This window comes from Sus scrofa, chromosome 14, assembly GCF_054392235.1.
Source record: "Sus scrofa isolate SSC_HxYL_T2T_F1_AM1 chromosome 14, Sscrofa_HxYL_maternal_Yorkshire_Landrace_v2.0, whole genome shotgun sequence".
Lineage (NCBI taxonomy): Eukaryota > Metazoa > Chordata > Mammalia > Artiodactyla > Suidae > Sus > Sus scrofa.
In genome coordinates this window covers 24,417,886-24,437,052 of record NC_139396.1, presented here as the reverse complement: position 1 = coordinate 24,437,052, position 19,167 = coordinate 24,417,886, and the positions used below count along the sequence as shown (strand labels likewise).

The following is a 19,167-nucleotide window of genomic DNA, read 5'->3' as shown; positions in this document are numbered from 1 at the left end:
GGGGCAGACAGAGAGAGCTCCTGTGTGTTAACTCTACCTGCCTCTTCCCTTTCAGGTCTTGGAATGCTGGCAAGTGTCTACACTGATGACCATGAGAGAGGGAAGGCCATGGGAATTGCCTTGGGGGGCCTGGCTTTGGGGGTGCTGGGTAAGTGCACCCGGCCACAGGTCTGACTTCAGTAGGGCGAGGTCCTGCAGACCCTTCAGAGACGGCGTCAGGAAGCAGGTGTTTCTAAGGTCGTGGAAGACAGCATTTTCCTTTCTTCTCTGTCCAATCTTTTTTTTTTTTTTTTTTTTTTCTTTTTAGGGCCACACCCACGGCATGTAGAGGTTCCCAGGCTAGGGGTCAAATCAGAGCTACAGCTGCCTGCCTACACCACAGCCACAGCAACATGGGATCTGAGCCTCGCTACACCACAGCTCATGGCAACACTGATTCCTTAACCCACTGAGCGTGGCCAGGGATGAATGCACACCCTCATGGTACCTAGTCCGATTCAATCCTGCTGTGCCACAACGGGAACTCCATGTCCAATCAAGTTTTGAGTCCTGAAATTTTGCTCAGGAAAAGCAGAATCTCTTTCCCCTTAGAAGCTGACTAGCCCATAAGAGCATAAGAATGGTCCAGAAACCTAGTCTATTCAAGGGGGTAAATAAATTTCTACCTGTTGATAGCCGCTGCCTCAACTCTGTGTCATGTGTGGCCACTGTTTTCAACTTTAGAACATGCTCTTTGTCATATTTTGTGCTAAATACTTACATAACCTCCTTTAATGCTCACCGCCACCCTGTGAAGGAGGAATGATTGTCCCCATTATGGAGATAAGGAGAAGGAAGGTTAACAGCCATCCAAGGTCACAGGGCCAGGAAATGCCAGAGCCAGGAGACAGATGCAGATTCTCTTGGTTCGCATCCCAAACTCCAAACCATACATAACATTTTACGTTCCTTGAGGTTCATTCTAAATCTGATTTAATTGATTAGTCCAAAAAGCCACAGAGTTCCTGTCGTGGCTCAGTGGAAACGAATCTGACTAGTATCCATGAGGATGCAGGTTCCATCCCTGGCCTCAGGGTTGCCTGAGGATCCAGGGTTGCCGTGAGCTGTGACATAGGTCACAGACAAGGCTCGGATCTGGTGTTGCTGTGGCTGTGGTGTAGGCTGGCAGCTACAGCTCTGATTCAATCCTCTAGCCTGGGAACCTCCATATGCCACAGGTGTGGCCCTAAAATGCAAAAAAAATAAAAATTAAAAAAAAAAAGGAAAGAAAGAAAGAAAGAAAAAAGCCGCTTACTTTTACTGAGCATGTATTACATGCCAAGCCCAGCGCTGGCACAGAGAGGATATGAGTGAGACGTCTCAGATGTGGTTCCTACCTCTGGAAGCTTGTAAGCAAATTGAGAAGAGAATGCCACACATCTCTTCCTTGGCCCTTACCCTGCTTGCTCATCTTGGTGAGGAGAGCGAACAAAAGCCCTGCTCTTGTTAGTATGCGCCTCCCTAAACACCCACGCTAAGACCTTCAACCTCCCAATTTCTGCTTTTCTCCCAAATGCTAGTAACAGGGAATTTCTTCTGTTTCTTCTCCAACCACACTCTCTTTTCTTTCTTCCTTTTTTTTTTTTCTTTTGTCTTTTTAGTGTCGCACCTGTGGCATATGGAAGTTCCCAGGCTAGGGGTCAAATCAGAGCTGCAGTTGCCAGCCACAGCAAGGTGGGATTTGAGCCACGTCTACAACCTACACCACAGCTTGAGACAACGCTGAATCCTTAACCCACTGAGCGAGGCCAGGGATCAAACCTGCATCCTCCTGGATCTTAATCGGGTTTGTCACCGCTGAGCCACAATAGGAAGTCCCCACGCTTGCTTTTTTTGACACCTCTTGGCAAAGCCCCTGTAGCTACATGAACTCACTCTGCTGTGATTGCATAGCCCTTTGTGGATGGAACCTTTACCATTGAACTTTACTTTTCACCAGGTTTTGATTATGTGCTCAAGACCCCATTTCCTCCACTAGAAGGTGAGCCCCTTGGAAGCAGGTCTTCTTCGTCTCTGATTCCTCAAAAGCGTACATTCTCGTGCAGGGCTCAGCCCCCTGTGGATCCTTAGGAAGTGCTGCTGGGTGTAGGAGGACCAGTCACGCTGGCTGGGAATTGGCTCACCACCTCTGAACTCCTTTCCTGTGTTGCTTTTCCAGTGGGAGCGCCCTTCGGAAGCGTCATGTATGTGTTTTTCGGGAAGGTTGTACCCTTCCTCATCTTGGCCTTCCTGGCACTACTGGATGGAGGTAAGTCACCATAAGAGGCCACCAGGCAGGCGAGAGCCCAGGTCGGGTTGGGAATGCATTGTGCTGTGGTGTCAGCCTTGACGTGTTTGGGAGGATCGGGGACTGCCCCATTGTAAGGAAGATGGAGGAAGCTTGGGGAATTAGACCTGCCCAGAGTCTAATACTGACAACGCAGCTGAGAGTGGACCTTCTAAATAAGTGGGCACACTCAAGTGTTTCTCTCTCCCTCTCCCTTTCTTAGCACTCCAGCTTTGCATCCTGCAGCCTTCCAAAGTCTCTCCTGAGGTAAGTAGATACCAAATTCCATTGCCAAGAGAGAGGTAGAATGGCTAAGCGCAGTGACCCAGGCCTGCCTAGATCATCCCTCTCAAACCATCAGAAGAAAGAGGAATAGAATAGACATTTATCTAAAGAAGATATAAGGGGGAGGTTCCTGTTGTGGCTCAGTAGTAACAAACCCGACTAGTAGCCATGAGGACACAGGTTCAATCCCTGGCTCTGCTCAGTGGATTAAGGATCTGGCATTGCCTTGAGCTGTGGTATAAGCTGCAGATGGGGCTCTGATCCCAGCGTTGCTGTGGCTGTGACACAGGCCAGCAGCTGCAGCTCCTATTCAACCCCTGAGAACTTCCATATGCTGTAGGTGTGGCCATAGAGAGTGCACACACACACACACACACACACCCCAGAAAAAGAAGACATATGGATGGCCAACAGGCACATGAAAAGATTCTCAACATCCCTAATTACTAGAAACATGCAAATCAAAACTACAGTGATGGTCAGAATGGCCATCATTAAAAAATCTACAAATAATAAATACTGGAGAGGGTGTGGAGAAGAAAGAACACTCCTACACTGTTGGTGGAAATGGAAATTGGTGCAGGCACTATGAAAACAGTATGGAGGGTCCTCAGAAAACTAAAAGTAGAACCACCATATGACCCAGCAATGCCACTCCTGGTCATATGTCTACACAAAACCGTAATTTGAAACCTGCGGGAGTTCCCGTTGTGGTACAGTGGTTAACGAATTTGACTAGGAACCATGAGGTTGCAGGTTCGATCCCTGGCCTTGCTCAGTGGGTTAAGGATCTGGCATTGCCATGAGCTGAGGTATAGGTTGCAGATGCAGCTCAGATCCTGTGTTGCTGTTGCTGTGGCTCTGGCGTAGGCTGGAGGCTACAGCTCCGATTGGACCCCTAGCCTGGGAACCTCCATATGCCATGGGAGCAGCCCTAGAAAAGGCAAAAAGACAATAATAATAATAATAATAATTTGAAACCTGTACCCTAATCTTCATAGCAGCATTATTTACAGTAGTTAAGACATGGAAGAAACCTAAATGTACATCAACAGATGAATGGATAAAGAAGATGTGGTGTGGTATACACACACACATATATATACACGATGGAATACTACTCAGCCATAAAAAATGAAAGAATGCATTTGCAGCAACATAGATGAACCTAGAGATTGTCATACTAATTGAAGTAAGTCTGAAAGAGAAAGAAAAATACCATACGATATCATTTATATCTGGCATCTAAAATATGACACAAATAAACTTATTTACAAAACAGAAACAGAATCAGATGCAGAAAACAAACTTATGGTTACCAAAGGGGAAAGAGGGTGAAGGAGGGACAAATTATGAGTTTGGGATTAGCAGATACAAACTATTATATATAAAATGGATAAACAAGAAGGTCCTACTACTGTATAGCACAGGGAACTATATTCAATTTCCTGTAATAAACCATAATCAAAAAGAATCTGAATCACTTTGCTGTACACCAGAAACTAATACAACACTGTAAAATAACTATACTTCAATTAAAAAAATGCTTAGGAGAATGGAGATGGAGAAAGCAAGAATTGTACTGGATTCCTGATTGGGCCACGGTTAGAATAGTGTGGGACCTTGGGCTCACCTTTGGGATTCAGCGATCTGCCAGTGGTTCTCCCAGGATGAATGTCAGTGCCAGCAAGACCTAGTGCAAGACCAAGAGTCCAGACACCTGTTGCCCAATGTCAGCCTTGCTGACAGTCCACTTTGAGCTGGTTGATGGTCGCTTGAAGGCAGGAATCATGTCTGGAATATGTTGTCCTGCTCTTTGTGACTGCCTTGCACACAGGGTATTCGGCCACCAGCTCACTCTGTGGACACTGGGCAGGTCACTTCCTTTTCTATGATGTGGAGGTTCTCTCGTGTAAGGGAGTCGATGTGGGTGGCCTCTAAGGTCCTGCGTGAACACTCTCAGATTCTGTGAAAACAGGAGGGACGTATGCACTGTACAAATGGAATTTTTTTGTCCATGTCCTCAGAGTGCCAAGGGGACTCCGCTCCTCACACTTCTCCAAGACCCTTATATCCTGGTGGCTGCAGGTAAGCTGACCTTGCCTCGCTTTCGGCTGGCAGAGTCTGAGCTTCAGGACCGCCTCGGGGGCTCACTGAACCATGTCCCTAGGCTCCCTCTGCTTTGCCAACATGGGAGTGGCCATGCTGGAGCCCACACTGCCCATCTGGATGCTGCAGACCATGTGTCCCCCTGAGTGGCATCTAGGTAAGTGACCTGGGTCCCCACCTTGAGCTTGGGCCAAGGTGTGTGCCAGGCCTTTTCTCAGGTAATTGGGAAGCATCGTCAGGACCAGGTGTTCACAGGGAGAATTACCTGTCCACACTTGCAAATCAAGCCTTAAGGGGCGGGCGTTCCCTTCAAGAAGCGGGTGGAGAGGGATGTAGTGGGAGGGATTGACTGGGGCGGTGGAGTGGCCACATACCTAGCTGTGTATTAGAGTGATTAATAACTTCTAGTCCAAAGACTTCAGGTTTTCACTTCCTTCATTGAAGAATCTATTTTCTTCATTGATTTGCTATGCAAACCAGTGCAAATCGCATCAACTTTCTGAGCATCCCTTTTCTCATCTCTAAGATGGACATCAGCAAATTCCCATCATGGCTCAGCGGAGACAAATCTGACTGGGATCCATGAAGGCGCAGGTTCTATCCCTGGCCTTGTTCAGTGAGTTAAGAAGTTGCCGTGAACTGTGGTGTAAGTCACAGAGGTGGCTCAGATCTGGCGTTGCTGTGGCTGTGGCGTAGGCCACCAGCTACAGCTCGAATTCAACCCCTAGCCCGGAAACCTCCATATGCTGTGGGTACAGCTCTAAAAAGACCAAAAAAAAAAAAAAAAAAAAAAAAAAGATGGACATCAGAATACTATCTAGGAGTTCCCATTGTGGCTCAGCGGAAACGAATCCAACTAGGAACCATGAGGTTTTGGGTTTGATCCCTGGCCTCACTCAGTGGGTTAAGATCCGGTGTTGCCATGAGCTGTGGTTTAGGTCACAGACCTGGCTCGGATCCTGTGTTGCTGTGACCGTGGTGTAGGCTAGTGGCTCCATCTCTGATTATAGACTCCTAGCCTGGGAACCTCCATGTGCCACAGGTACGGCCCTGACAAGAAAAAATAAAAAAATAAATAGAAAAAGAACTGGACAGAGTAGAGTGTCCCTGAGGATGCCAGTTTGATCCCTGGCCTTGATCAGTTGTGAAAAAAGAAGAAGAAGAAGGTTTAGTTCAGAGGGTAAATTTGAGGAGTCAGTGACATCATACTTGGCTGTACTTTGCACTCGTAGACTGTTAACAGCAACAGCATCACCATTGATGCTTTGCTCCTTCTCACCCTCCATCCCCCAGATCACCCTGTTGTGGTCCTTTAACCTCTAAAAAGGTGCCGGAGTGCATTGTTCCATGAGAGAGGCCTCCAGCCTCCTCTGTTCCATGGAGAGACGTTCTCATGACCCATCTGAGCTTTGAGAGGAGGCTCTGGCCCTTTCCAGGAAGCCAGAGGAGAGGGGACGGAGAAGGCTACGTGCAAATCGCTCAGTCACTGCAGGGAAGAGAGGCTTATGTGACCAGAAAGGAAACTGATAAGGACCCAATAGAGCTTAATATGCAATGAAAAGCACTAAATCTAATTTTTTAGGGGGCCATTCTTAGCATGGCTCCCAGCTGCACTCCTAGCCCCAAATTGAATTTTTCTGGGCTGCAGCTGCCTCTGACCATGACAGGTAATTGAGTTAGTTGGTACTTGGTGCAGATAAGCATGCCCCCATCCTCCCCCAAGGCTTCGGCCACTGGGTCTCTTGATGCAGGTGGGCAGGCGTCTGTGGCTCAGAATGGCCCCGCCCCAGCCCTTTTTCTCCCTACAGGAGAGAATGTTAAAAGCAAACCAGCTGTCAGCCAGCAACTGGTGAATTGTTGACTTTGGGTTTAGTTGTCATCATCCTGACAGTTTCTGTTAGACAGCCCTGTTTCCTCTTGGGGTACCGAGAAACAGAGAGAAAGAGGGTCCGGTGATCTCACACAGTGGCTCGTGCAGGCGAGGCTGCCGGAGAAAGTCCTCAGGGGAGTAAGTGAGAGACACTATCCCTTGCAGCTCTCCTCAGTTCTCTCTGCATCTGTAAGTCTAACTTCAAAGGTTATGACCTGGGAGTTCCTGCCGTGGCGCAGTGGTTAACGAATCCGACGAGGAACCATGAGGTTGCGGGTTCAGTCCCTGGCCTTGCTCAGTGGGTTGAGGATCCGGCGTTGCCATGAGCTGTGGTGTAGGTCACAGACGCTGCTCGGATCCCACATTGCTGTGGCTCTGGCGTAGGCTGGCGGGTACAGCTCCGATTAGACAGACTCCTAGCCTGGGAACCTCCATATGCCATGAGAGCGGCCCAAGAAATGGCAAAAAGACAAAAAAAAAAAAAGAAAAGAAAAGAAAAGAAAAGGTTCTGACCTGGAGAGCATGTTAACATTCAGATGGCGGGGACCTGGCCGACAAATTCAGTAGAAACAAGTTTGCATTCCTGGTAAGTTTCCTGATGATGCCGATATGGCATCAATGACCACACTGAAAAATATTGCTATCAGTGCAGAACCCTCCCTCTCCAAGCTGTTGGAAAGAGCAGTTTATAGCCTGTGACTGCACACTCTCCAAGTGAGCGGCTGTGTGCCCGCTACACTCATCCAAGGGAAGAAGGAGTTTAGGCTTTGGAAACTGGGTTTAAATCCTGACCCAACCACCTACTGGTTGAGTCCTTCACCAGGTTACTTCTTCGAACTGCACTTCTTTCATTTGTAAAAATGGAGACAATTCAGGGTTTTTTTTGGGGGGGGGGCCTGCACCCACAGCATATGGAGGTTCCCAGGCTAGGGGTCGAATCGGAGCTACACCTACCAGCCTACACCACAGCCATAGCAATGTGGAATCCGAGCTGCGTCTGCAACCTACACCACAGCTCACGGCAACACCAGATCCTTGACCCACTGAGCGAGGCCAGGGATGGAACCTGCAACCTCATGGTTCCTAATCGGATTTGTTTCCGCTGCGCCACGACAGGAACTCCATTTATTTTTTTTTTTAAAGGGCTGTACCTGCAGCATGTAAGTTCCCAGGCTAGGGATCCCATGGGAGCTACAGCTGCCATCCTACACCACAGCCACAGCAATTCAGGATCCAAGACGCATCTGCAACCTACACCACAGCTCATGGCAATACCGGATCCCTGACCCACTGAGCGAGGCCAGGGATTGAACCTGCATACTCATGGATACTAGTCAGATTCATTTCCGCTGCACCACAAAAGGAACTCCTGAGACACTGTTCAGATTTTCAGGATTAACTAGATCCATGTATTCTAAAGGCAGGAGCACAGTGCATGGGATACAGGATATACTCAGGAAATAAAAAGCATTATCGTTTTCATCATTGCGTTTGTTGAAATCACCCTGACAGTCACAGCTTTGTGTAATCCCCCACGCTTTGAAGATACGCCGTGAGATACATATGTGTCTGTAGACAAATAGTTTGAACCCCTCTTTTGCACAGAATACTATTGAAATGCAAGCTGTACTCAGATCCTAAAGACCAAGCCACACTGATTGAGGAAAATCTCACTCAGGAAATCCCACATCTCTTAAAAACAGTGTCAAGGAGATGTATCTAGAAGGTTTGTGGGCTTCCTCATGAGGCTTATTTCTACATACCAGGTAAACAGTCAAGTAGCTATCCTATTAAACTTTTTTTTAAAGCAATTAACTATAAACAAACAATTACAGTTTGAAACAGATTGCCACCTGTAAAGATAGACTAGACAAATATACTAAGGTGTGTTTTACCTCCAGCCCTTAGAAGAGAATATTAAAAGCAAACAAGATGTCAGCCAGTCGCTGGTGAGTTGTTGACTTTGGGTTTAACTGTAATCGTCATGACAGTTTCTATTAGGCAGCACTGTTTCCTACCCATACAGAGAAGGAGAGAGAGCTGGTGGAACCCAAGGACACTGACACTGCTTTTCCATGCAGTCCCTTATGCCAGAGCCATCTGTGCTGCCACACTGCTGGTGTGGGTTGCGGAAGCACCTGGAGTTGGAGGGAGGAGGTCTGGGCTCAGGTTTTGACCCTGTTAGTCACTGGTTAGGATGATGATAGTTAAGGCCAGTGCTCAGAAGGCACTTATTCTGTGCCAAGCACCTTGCAAAATGGTTGGTGTGTGTTATCTCCTCAAAGCCTCACAGTCTGCCCATCTGGGGGGAGTTTCTTATTATCCCCATAGTTCAGAAATTGCTTCTTTTTTTTTTTCCTTTTTACAGCCACACCTGAGGCATATGGAGGTTCCCAGGCTAGGGGTCTAATCGAAGCTGTTGCTGCTGGCCTACACCAGAGCCACAGCAACGCCAGATCCGAGCCATGTCTGTGACCTACACCACAGCTCACAGCAACGTCAGATCCTTAACCCACTGAGCAAAGCAAGGGATTGAACCTGCAACCTCATGGTTCCTAGTCGGATTCAGTTCCACTGCGCCACGACGGGAACTTCAGACTTTGCTTTATTTCACTGCTTCTGAATCATTTCTTTTCCATTCTCTTTTGAATACCCTGACTTCCCTGAAGATCATACTATTAGATTAAACCACCACACCCCTCAGCATTGCAGTCATCTACTGACCCCTTAATTGCCTTCTCATTCATTAAATCTGTCAGCAGTTGGCTCGTATTCTTTTCACTTCTACTCCTGTCACCTTTTTTTTTTTTTTTTTTTTTTTTTTTTTAGGGTTGCACCTGAGGCATATGGAGGTTCCCAGGCTAGGGGTCTAATTGGAGCTGTAGCCACCAGCCTACACCACAGCCACAGCCACGCCACATCCGAGCTGCATCTGCGACCTTCACCACAGTTCACGGCAATGCCAGATCCTTAACCCGCTGAGCGAGGCCAGGGATTGAACCCTCATGGATCCTAGTCAGGTTTGTTAATCACTGAGCCACGAAGGGAAATCCCTCCTGTCACCGTTTTTGGTGACTTCAATATCCAGGTGGATAACCGTCCCAACATCTTGGCCTATTCCTTCATCTATTCTCTTGCAGTGATCTTTCTCTCCTCTCCACCTTGACCAATCTAACTTTATAGTATTGACCTTGACATCACCATTAATTGTAACACCTCTGAAATTTCAGTTCCAAGCAGTCCAGTTACCAGGTTACATATTCTCTGCTCAGGTATTCTAATCCCCCTATACTAACACGTCCGGGCTACACTGCGATCACTAGTCCATTCAGCTCTCTCTGTTTCCATCGCTACTTATACCTGCACTTTTTTCCTTTACTCAGCTTGGACTCCATCAAGCTGAATCCAAGTCTGTCATCAGTGTCACTCCTTGAATGTTGATTCCTTTGCCCCACCCACTCTCGCAATGGGGTTGTCATCTGGGAAGCTGTGACTCGGTTAAGCCTGTCTGGTTGCCCAGTCTTTGTGCCTAGCAGTGAAAGGGAGCTGTAGGAAAACACACACTAGGCTGTTGGTCTCACCATATATTCATGGTCACAAATCTAAAGTAGGTTTTCACACTGTCCCACAATCTTTTTTTTTTTTTTTTTTTTTTTTTTTTTTTTTTTTTTTTTGTCTTTCTGTCTTTCTAGGGCCACACTTGCAGCATGTGGAAGTTCCCAGGCTAGGGGTCCAATTGGAGCTGTAGCCACCGGCCTACACCAGAGCCACAGCAACAACAGATCTGAGTCGCGTTTACAACCTACACCACATCTCAAGGCAATGCCAGATCCTTAGCCCACTGAGGGAGATCAGGGATTGAACCTGCCATGTTCAGCTCATGGAAATGCCGGATCGTTAACCCACTGAGCAAGGCCAGGGATCGAACCCGCAACCTCCTGGTTCCTAGTTGGATTCGTTAACCACTGAGCCATGACGGGAACTCCTGTCCCACAATCTTTAAATCCCTAGTTATGTTCTTTCCACTTTCCAAAAGGACTGTTTTACACTTCTCCGTTCAGACCTCCTACACACACTCCTCCCTTCACTTACATCATTCTCAGCTCCCAGTCATTGAGAAAATAGAAGCAATGAGAAGGGCACTCACATGTTCCCATCACTAAATATTCTTACTTCCCTCCACTTGTGCCCACATCCTCTTCCTTCTCTTTATGGTTAAAGCACCCCAACTCCTTCAGGGTCAAACTTCTTTTTTCTTTTCTTTTTTTTTAGGGCCACAGCCATGGCACATGGAAATTCCCAGGTGAGGGGTTGAATCGGAGCCGCAGCTGCCAGCCTATACCACAGTCACAGCAAGGCAGGATCCGAGCCATGGCTGTGACCTACATTGCAGCTCACAGCAATGCTGGCGTGAGCCCAGGGACTGAACCCACTTCCTCATGGATACTAGTCAGTTTCCTTACTGCCGAGCCACAATGGCAACTGCATCTTTTTCTTTTTCTTTCCCCCTCTGGATTCCATCTCCTGTCATTTACTTCATTGGCTATTGCTCTTCACCTCTGCTGTTGCCTCCTTTTTTAAAAAAAAATTTCGTGTGTGTGTGTCTTTTTAGGGCCACACCCTCGGCATACGGAGGTTCCCAGGCTAGGGGTAGAATCAGAGCCACAGCTGCTGGCCTACGCCACAGCCACAGCAACTCCAGATCCGAGCCATGTCTGCAACCTACACCACAGCTCATGGCAACAGTGGATCCTTACCTCACTGAGCGAAGCCAGGGATCAAACCTGAAAACCTCATGATTACTAGTTGGGTTCATTAACCACTGAGCCACGACGGGAACTCCCTTTTTAAAAATTAAAAAAAATTTTCATTATTAAAATTGCTTGATTTTTAATTTATTTTTTTTTTTTTGCCAAACCCATGGCTTGTGGGCAGGGATCAAACCTGAGCCACAGCAGTGACCCAAGCCCCTGCAGAGGCAACGCTAGATCCTTAACATACTATATACCAGGAGAGAACTCCACGATTTTGTCGATTTTATTCACCCTTCTTATCCTTGTCCCTAGAATGCCTGGCACATAGTAAAAGCTCGTAAAAATAATGAAAGAATGAATGAATGAATAAACAAATCTGTGAGCCTCAGAGAGGGTAAATGGCTCCTGGTCACAAAGATAAACCCTTTTATGTACATTTATCTAACTTGCTCCATAGTGTAATCTGGTATGATAAAATCACAGCTTTATTTTTTCCCAGATGTGGAAACCAAAGCTCATAAAGGTTTAGTAACTTATCCAAGGTCACTGACAGAGCAATAGAAGGGCAGGTAAACAGCAGGACAGGAATTTTTACTTCCCAAGAAGTGTGTTTGTTTTTCTCTAAAGCTCATGTTCTTGGAGTTCCCTGGTAGCTCGATGTGTTAAGGACCTGGCATTGCTGCTGTGGCACGGGTCACTGGTTTGATCCCTGGCCTGGGACCTACTGCATGCCACAAGATTGGCCAAGAAAAAGAAAAGGAAATAAAAAATAAAGCTTATGGAGTTCCCGTCGTGGCGCAGTGGTTAACGAATCTGACTAGGAACCATGAGGTTGCAGGTTTGATCCCTGCCCTTGCTCAGTGGGTTAACGATCCAGCGTTGCCGTGAGCTGTGGTGTAGGTCGCAGATGCTGCTCAGATCCTGCGTTGCTGTGGCTCTGGCGTAGGCTGGCAGCTACAGCTCCGATTCGACCCCTAGCCTGGGAACCTCCATATGCCGCAGGAGTGGCCCAAAGAAATGGCAAAAAGACAAAAATAAATAAATAAATAAATAAAGCTTATGTTCTTATGCTGATATTCATGGGTATTTTATACTTGAGAATGGCTCATTAAAGCCATGCATCAGGAAGTGGGGAGCTAGAAGCACCTTAAATGTGTTGCAACAAAACGAAGCCCCGCCCTTGAAGAAAGCAGAGGTGTGGAGCCCTAGGTCAGCTGCTCTGGGTTTGTACCAGACTCTCCAACCCACAAGACACAGTGGTTTGGGACCCTTGAAAGTGACAGGGGGAACTTCACTGTCACGCTATTTCAGAGTAACTGGGCATGTTCTAAGGTAAGGGCCTCTGTCTTTCCACAGGTCTGGCTTTCTTGCCAGCCAGTGTGTCCTACCTCATTGGCACCAACCTCTTTGGCGTGTTGGCCAACAAGATGGGCCGGTATGTAGCCCGGGCATCTGGGAAGAGGAATGTGAATGTGAGGTGGGAGAGTCTTCTGAGGTTTTCCCCTACATCAGGGATGATGAATAATAGCTTCTTTGAGCCTGGAAATTTAGAACACGGATAAAAACTGCCCACAGGGAGGACGGGGTGTGGAGGTGGAGAGGGTGGTGCAGGAAGGACCGCCCTGAGCTGGTTGCTGCAGAAGAGGCAGTGAATAGATGAAGGACAGCCTTTGCTTTGCAGATGTTTGTTGTCCCTTTGAAGAGATAAAATAACTCCACAGAGAACAGGTATGAAGACACCAGTACCTTGGGGCAGCGGTTGTCACATGCTCGCTGAAGCTCCAGGGAGCTCCACAGAGGTGCCTCAGAGGCCCCCGTAGTGGAACGGGTTGGAGGCTAAGAGGTGTGACTCTGGATTCTGTTCCCCCACTGCTGTGAGAACAGCTTGAAGTTTGTCTTTGGAGTTCAGCATAAAGATTTGAAATAATTAGTTTAGGAGTTCCCGTTGTGTCTCAGTGGTAATGAACCTGACTAGTATCTATGAGGATGTGGGCTCCATCCCTGGCCTCACTCAGTAGGTTAAGGATCTGATGTGGCCACAAGCTGTGGTGTAGATTGGGGGTGCAGCTTAGATCCCACATTGCTGTGGCTGTGGTGTAATCCAGCAGCTGCAGCTCCGATTTGACCCTTAGCCTGGGAACTTGCATATGCTGCAGGTGCGGCCCTGAAAAAAAAAAATTAAAAATAGGAGTTCCTGTGTGCCTCAGTATTAACAAGCCTGACTAGTATCCATGATGACTTGGGTTCAATCCCTGGCCCCACTTAGTGAATTAAGGATTCGGCATTGCTGTGAGCTGTGGTGTAAGTCACAGATGTGGCCCAGATCTGGTATTGCTGTGGCTGTGGTATAGGCTGGCAGCCACAGCTCTGATTTGACTCCTAGCCTAGGAACTTCCATATGCTGCAGGCGCTGCCAGGAAAGAAAGGAAGAAAAAATAAAATAAAATTAAGTAAAATAAAATAAAAGTTTAAAACCAAAGCCATAGGAAATCAGAGAGTGAAAGAAGTTTGGTATATTTTGTGGCTTTTGAGCCTCAAAGATCTGATAAAATCAGAACAGGTGTGAGGTGGTCTGAATTGGTAAATAGCATCCGTCAGGTTTGAGATTTATTCCCCAGGGACAAGTACCTTCTGAGTCAGTCAGTTTCCTCTTCCGAGGGAAGGAAGACTATCTCCCATTGCTCCTTATCTGCTTCTACTATGGAAAGAGGGGCGGAGCCAGGGAAGAGAGGAGGGTGGGAAAAGGATGGGGAGGGCTCGCCTGGTACAGACTGGGCATGGAGAGATGCGTCGATCTCCTCGGATCCTAAGGAATTGCTGGAATTAGGGGTGGTCAGGCTGACCGGTGTGTTAGTGATGGGCTGGCAGGGGGAAGGGATCTCTCTCCCCTTAGGCCTGTTGGATGATGGCTCTTTTCTTCCAGGTGGCTGTGTTCCCTGGTTGGGATGGTGATAGTAGGTACCAGCTTGCTTTGTGTAAGTATAATAAGGTCTAGTGGAGACAGAGAGGGGGATGGAGAGAGAGAGAAGAGAGATCCGGAGATTTAAAGACCACTTTCTTTTGAAATGAGCAGCCAGTTGACTTGAAAAGAACGGTCAGAGAGACTGTCTTTGTAGGGAGGCATTTAGCCCTGGGGCAGATGCCAGCAGCCAGCCCGTTGGAAAGGGGTGGGGACAGAAAGGGAGAGGGCAGTGGGGCAGCTGGGGACAGATCTGAGGCTTTATGGACGGGCCCGTGAAGCAATATATGTTGGACTCTACTTCTGGGGTCAGCAAAATGATGCATTTCATGCCTTCATTTCCTCACCCTATCCTGACAGGACCCCATAAGCCACCAAGGGAACCATCATCTCTGCCTCCATCTCCAGCTCCAGAATGTTTGGCAGAGGAAGAAAGAAAGAAGGGCTTTCCCATGTTCAGGAGGCCCCTTCAAGCTCTCTAAGGCTTCATTTCCTCCTCTCTGCTATGGGGATCACAAGCACACTTGCCTCTGAGGCTTGAGGGGGATGTGAATGGGTGGAATGCACAGGAACACAGTGCTCAAGAAAGGCTGGGGAGTTCCCGTCATGGTTCAGCGGAAACAAATCTGACTAGTATCCATGAGGACGTGGGTTCGATCCCTGGCCTCACTCAGTAGGTTAAGGATCTGGCATTGCTGTGAGCTGTGGTGTAGATTGCAGACGCAGCTTGGATCCTGAGTTGCTATAGCTGTGGTGCAGCTCCAATTCGACTCCTAGTCTGGGAGCTTCCATATGCCACAGGTGCAGCCCTAAAAAACCAGACCAAAACAAAACAAAATAAAAAAAAAAGGAAATGAAATGAAAAAAATGAAAAGATAAAAGGGTAAAGATCCTTTTTCATCAGGAGGTATAAGAATCCGAATTAGATAAGGTATGTGGCACATAGCACCTGGTTAATAAATGCATTTCATAGGAAAACTCCTCCTTTCCTGCTGCAGGTGCCTCTGGCTCATAATATTTTTGGTCTCATTGGCCCCAATGCAGGGCTTGGCTTTTCTATAGGTAAGAAGTTCCTAGATGTTGACTTTGGGGCAGATCAGAGCCGGCACGTGGAAAGGCAGAAGGACTGGGAGGGTGGCTGGCAGGGGTGTGGAGAGATGCTGGGAATCCTAGCAACTCCTGCTAGGAATGGGTGTCAGCGCTGTGGGTCGGACAGACAGCAGCCAAAGGCGGCGGGCGAAAGTGGGCGGGAGGATGCTGCAGATGCGGGCAGCGATGGGGGAGGGCACCGTGGGGAGGGTTGACAGACTGTGTCCTGTTTGCTTTGACCACAGGCATGGTGGATTCCTCCATGATGCCCATCATGGGGCACCTGGTGGACCTGCGCCACGCCCCTGTGTATGGGAGCGTCTACGCCATCGCCGACGTGGCATTTTGCATGGGCTTTGCTATAGGTATGTTGGCAGAGGGAGAGGGGAGCAGCAGGACCCGGTACCCATGCTCCCTTTACTGTTTATCAGCTGGAAGTAGAGTCAAGAGGCTGGTTTCCCTAGGGTTCTGGAGATATTTGGCCCTGGGACATCCTGTGGGTGACCTGCTGCCCCTAGCGTGGTGTCTTCATGTGATCAAGGCTCAGTAAACACTTGTGAATTTGCTTGACTCCTCACAGGCCCATCCACCGGGGGTGCCATCGTGCGGGCCATTGGCTTCCCCTGGCTCATGGTCATCATTGGGGTCGTCAACATCATCTATGCTCCTCTCTGCTGCTACCTGAGGAGCCCCCCAGCCAAGGAGGAGAAGCTCGTAAGGGGCTCTGACAACTGCTGGGAAAATAATGTTGCATTTCTTTCCATGTCTCTCTCATTCCTTTTAATCCTATGCTCTTTTTTCCTCTTCCTTATACACTCTCTGCTTTGTCATGTTTCTGGGTTTTTTTTGTTTGTTTGTTTTTCTTTTTTGGGGCCACACCTGCGACATATGGAGGTTCCCAGGCTAGGGATCGAATCGGAGCTGCAGCTGCCAGCTGAACCACAGCCAGCAACGCCAGATCTGAGCCACACATCTTTATTCTGCACCACAGCTCCCAGCAATGCTGGATGCTTAACCTGCTGAGCAAGGCCAGGGATCGAACCTGTATCCTCATGGATTCTCCTCAGGTTCGTTACGGCTGAACCACAATGGGAACTCCCACTTTGCTACGTTTTCTGATGCTCCTTTCTTTCCTTTGTGCCCTGATTTTGCCTTCTCTACATTAACCACTTTCCCTTTTACACAGGTCAGTTAAGAAGGGTCCTAGGTGTAGAAAGAAAATAGGAAGTTTGTAAAGTGTTGGGGTCTGAGGCCACCATAAGCATCCTATCCTTGCTGTAACTACTAGCAAAGTGTGAACTACCAAAGCATGCCCCCAAGTAGGCAGAATTCCACGGGGCCTGTTCATTCACTCATTCATTCATTCATTCATTCACTTCTGTCGTTATCCTTGCCAGGTCATTTTTTCTTTCTTTCTTTCTTTCTTTTTTTTTTTTTTGGCCGCTCCTGCAGCATATGGAAGTTCCTAGGCCAGGAATTGAACTCATTCCACAGCAGTGACCCAAGCTGCTGCAGTGACAAGGTCAGATCCTTAACCTGCTGAGCCACAAAGAATTCCCTTACCAGGTCTGGTCTTGTCTTGTCTTTCTTTTCCTATCTTTGTAGGGCCACACCAGCGGCATATGGAAATTCCCAGGCTGGGGGCTACAGCTGCCAGCCTACACCACAGCCACAGCAACGTCTGCCTCCTACACCGCAGCTCACAGCAGCACCAGATCCCTGACCCAATGAGCGAGACCAGGGATTGAACCCACATCCTCGTGGATACTAATTGGGTTTGTTTCCGCAGCACCACAATGGGAACCCCACCAGGGCATTTCTTAAAGTATAAGCACCCCAGGGGAGAGCACCACAACATATGATTTTAGTTAATGAGCTACTTTGGATGTGGAGGGAATGGGTGGATGTGGAGGCTGCTTAAAGGAAGAGAAGAAGGCAGGAAGATCTGATAGAGAAGGGCACCCAGTGCAGCTGGCTCGTCGCTGGAGCCTCTGCTCCTGCTTTTGGGGTTCGGTTAAAAGCCTATCAGATGACTGTCTCAGCTAGGGCGGTTCCACCTCAGGGCCTCGGGTGGCCTGTGCATATGCATGAAGAGAACCGAGGGGCCTTGGCAGGTTTCTTGAGTCTTTTCTGAGCAGCTCTAGACCCCAGTGAGCTTGTTGCGGAGGCGGCGGGGCGCGGGGGAGCTGGGGAAAGCAACGATTCTATTCCCGCTTCTCGGTGCAGGCAATTCTGAGCCAGGACTGCCCCCTGGAGACCCGGATGTATGCAGCAGAGCCGCACCTGAGGGAGTTTCCTTTGGGGGACGACAGCGATGCGGAGCCGGCCAGTGAGGAGTAGCAACAGCAGAAGCTGGTCCCTGGACATTGTCACATGAGGCTCCGGCGTCGGTGACCACCTCTGGAACCGGATCACCATGGGCTGTCCCCCAGGCATCACTTCGCGCTCCCCTGGTGTCTCCTCTCCGCAATGCCCCCCCTCCCCACAACAACAGACACACAGCGGGGGGTCTGTTTCCCGGTTCTCCCCTCACCTGCATCCCCCTAGCTCTCCCTCTAAGCATCCAGGCTTCAGCTGGCTCATCTTTTAGGGGAGGGCAGAGTCATGCTTCCCTCTGGGCTTCTGCAAAGCTGTGACGGGTTCTGCAAGGCGTGACTCATTCCACGGAGGCGACAGTGAACACACTGTTCCCTGAAACCAGTGGGGTGGCTGACACACCTCATCTCATCTGTTATCTGATTCGCTCCGGCACGTTCCCCACAGATGGAAGTTTTGTCCTCTCTTCCCTGATGTGATCCTATCTGAGTTTTCCCATAGGAGTTGAGAAAGCTTCCTGAATATTGAATGGCTACCCAGTTGCCAATTTGGGAATTTTTGCCTGGTTTCTATAAGGTGAATTTTTTTTTCCCCCTGTGGCCAGACCTTCAGCTGCTGAAACAATTCTGCCCTCCGTGAAAGGAGGGCTCTTTTTTTTTTTTTTTTCTTCCCTTTCCCGATAGAAAGGGAAGGAGGCTGTTTTGCTCATGTTGGAGTTACTGACATACTCATGATTTCCCCTGTAGGTTTTTTCTACCTTTTCTTAAATTTCTTAGATTCTTAGAAATTTAAGAGGACGGAAAACACAGTCTGTTAGCTCTAAGATTTCACAGGAAGGAGTGTTAAAAAAAAAAGTGCCCTGAAATCCCTTCCAACTGCGGGTTTCCAAACAAGGATTATAAGGAGGCCTTGTTCACGTTTGCTAATGAGCAAGTTATTCCTTAATTCAGTCATGACAAACTAGATGCTCTTATGGCAAAAGAGAGTGTGTGGGCAAATACAGTAGGTACCATAAGTATTTTGACTTTTTTTTTCTTTTTTTCTTTTTTTACCTTTTTAAAATCGTTACTAAGAGATGAGGTTTCAAAGAGATGGGAGACATGGTACCCACACTTAAGTAGCTTCTCGTCTATTTGGGCAAACTGGATGTACATCAAATAAAAATGATCAATACCGCAAGTTTGTATACACTCTGTGTTCGAGGGCAGAGAGGCAAGGATGCTCATGGTCCAGGTGGCGAATAATGGGGAGATGGAGGCAGGAATGGGAGGACCCACAGGTGGAGGCTGCAGGATGCGTAGCTGTCCGATCGGGTGTTCAGATCTTACTCTGGAATGGTGGCTGGCTCTGATCATTGCATTCCTTGGCAAGAGTTGAGTGGGTTCAGTCCAAGCCCTGAATCATCAGAACATGTTCAAGCTGAGCCTTAGTGAATTCTTACCACTTGGATATTGGGTATCTGATTTTTTGATTATTTATT

At 48.1% G+C, this 19,167-nt stretch overlaps 1 protein-coding gene across 9 annotated transcripts in view; it reads left to right on the top strand.

Annotated features, from left to right (window-relative positions):
- Positions 1–18,866, top strand: part of SLC18A1 (solute carrier family 18 member A1) — a 46,216-nt gene extending 27,350 nt beyond the window's left edge. For all 9 annotated transcript variants that reach the window (XM_084994590.1, XM_084994588.1, XM_084994589.1 and 6 more), the window contains 11 exons: positions 56–148; positions 2,198–2,287; positions 2,529–2,572; positions 4,618–4,678; positions 4,761–4,856; positions 12,680–12,758; positions 14,247–14,298; positions 15,281–15,344; positions 15,617–15,736; positions 15,952–16,085; positions 17,598–18,866. In XM_084994590.1, coding sequence (XP_084850716.1) covers positions 56–148; positions 2,198–2,287; positions 2,529–2,572; positions 4,618–4,678; positions 4,761–4,856; positions 12,680–12,758; positions 14,247–14,298; positions 15,281–15,344; positions 15,617–15,736; positions 15,952–16,085; positions 17,598–17,711 — 947 coding nt within the window. In that variant the 3' untranslated portion in view covers positions 17,712–18,866. The remainder of the gene's footprint in view (positions 1–55; positions 149–2,197; positions 2,288–2,528; positions 2,573–4,617; positions 4,679–4,760; positions 4,857–12,679; positions 12,759–14,246; positions 14,299–15,280; positions 15,345–15,616; positions 15,737–15,951; positions 16,086–17,597) is intronic.
- The last annotated feature ends 301 nt before the right edge of the window (positions 18,867–19,167 follow it).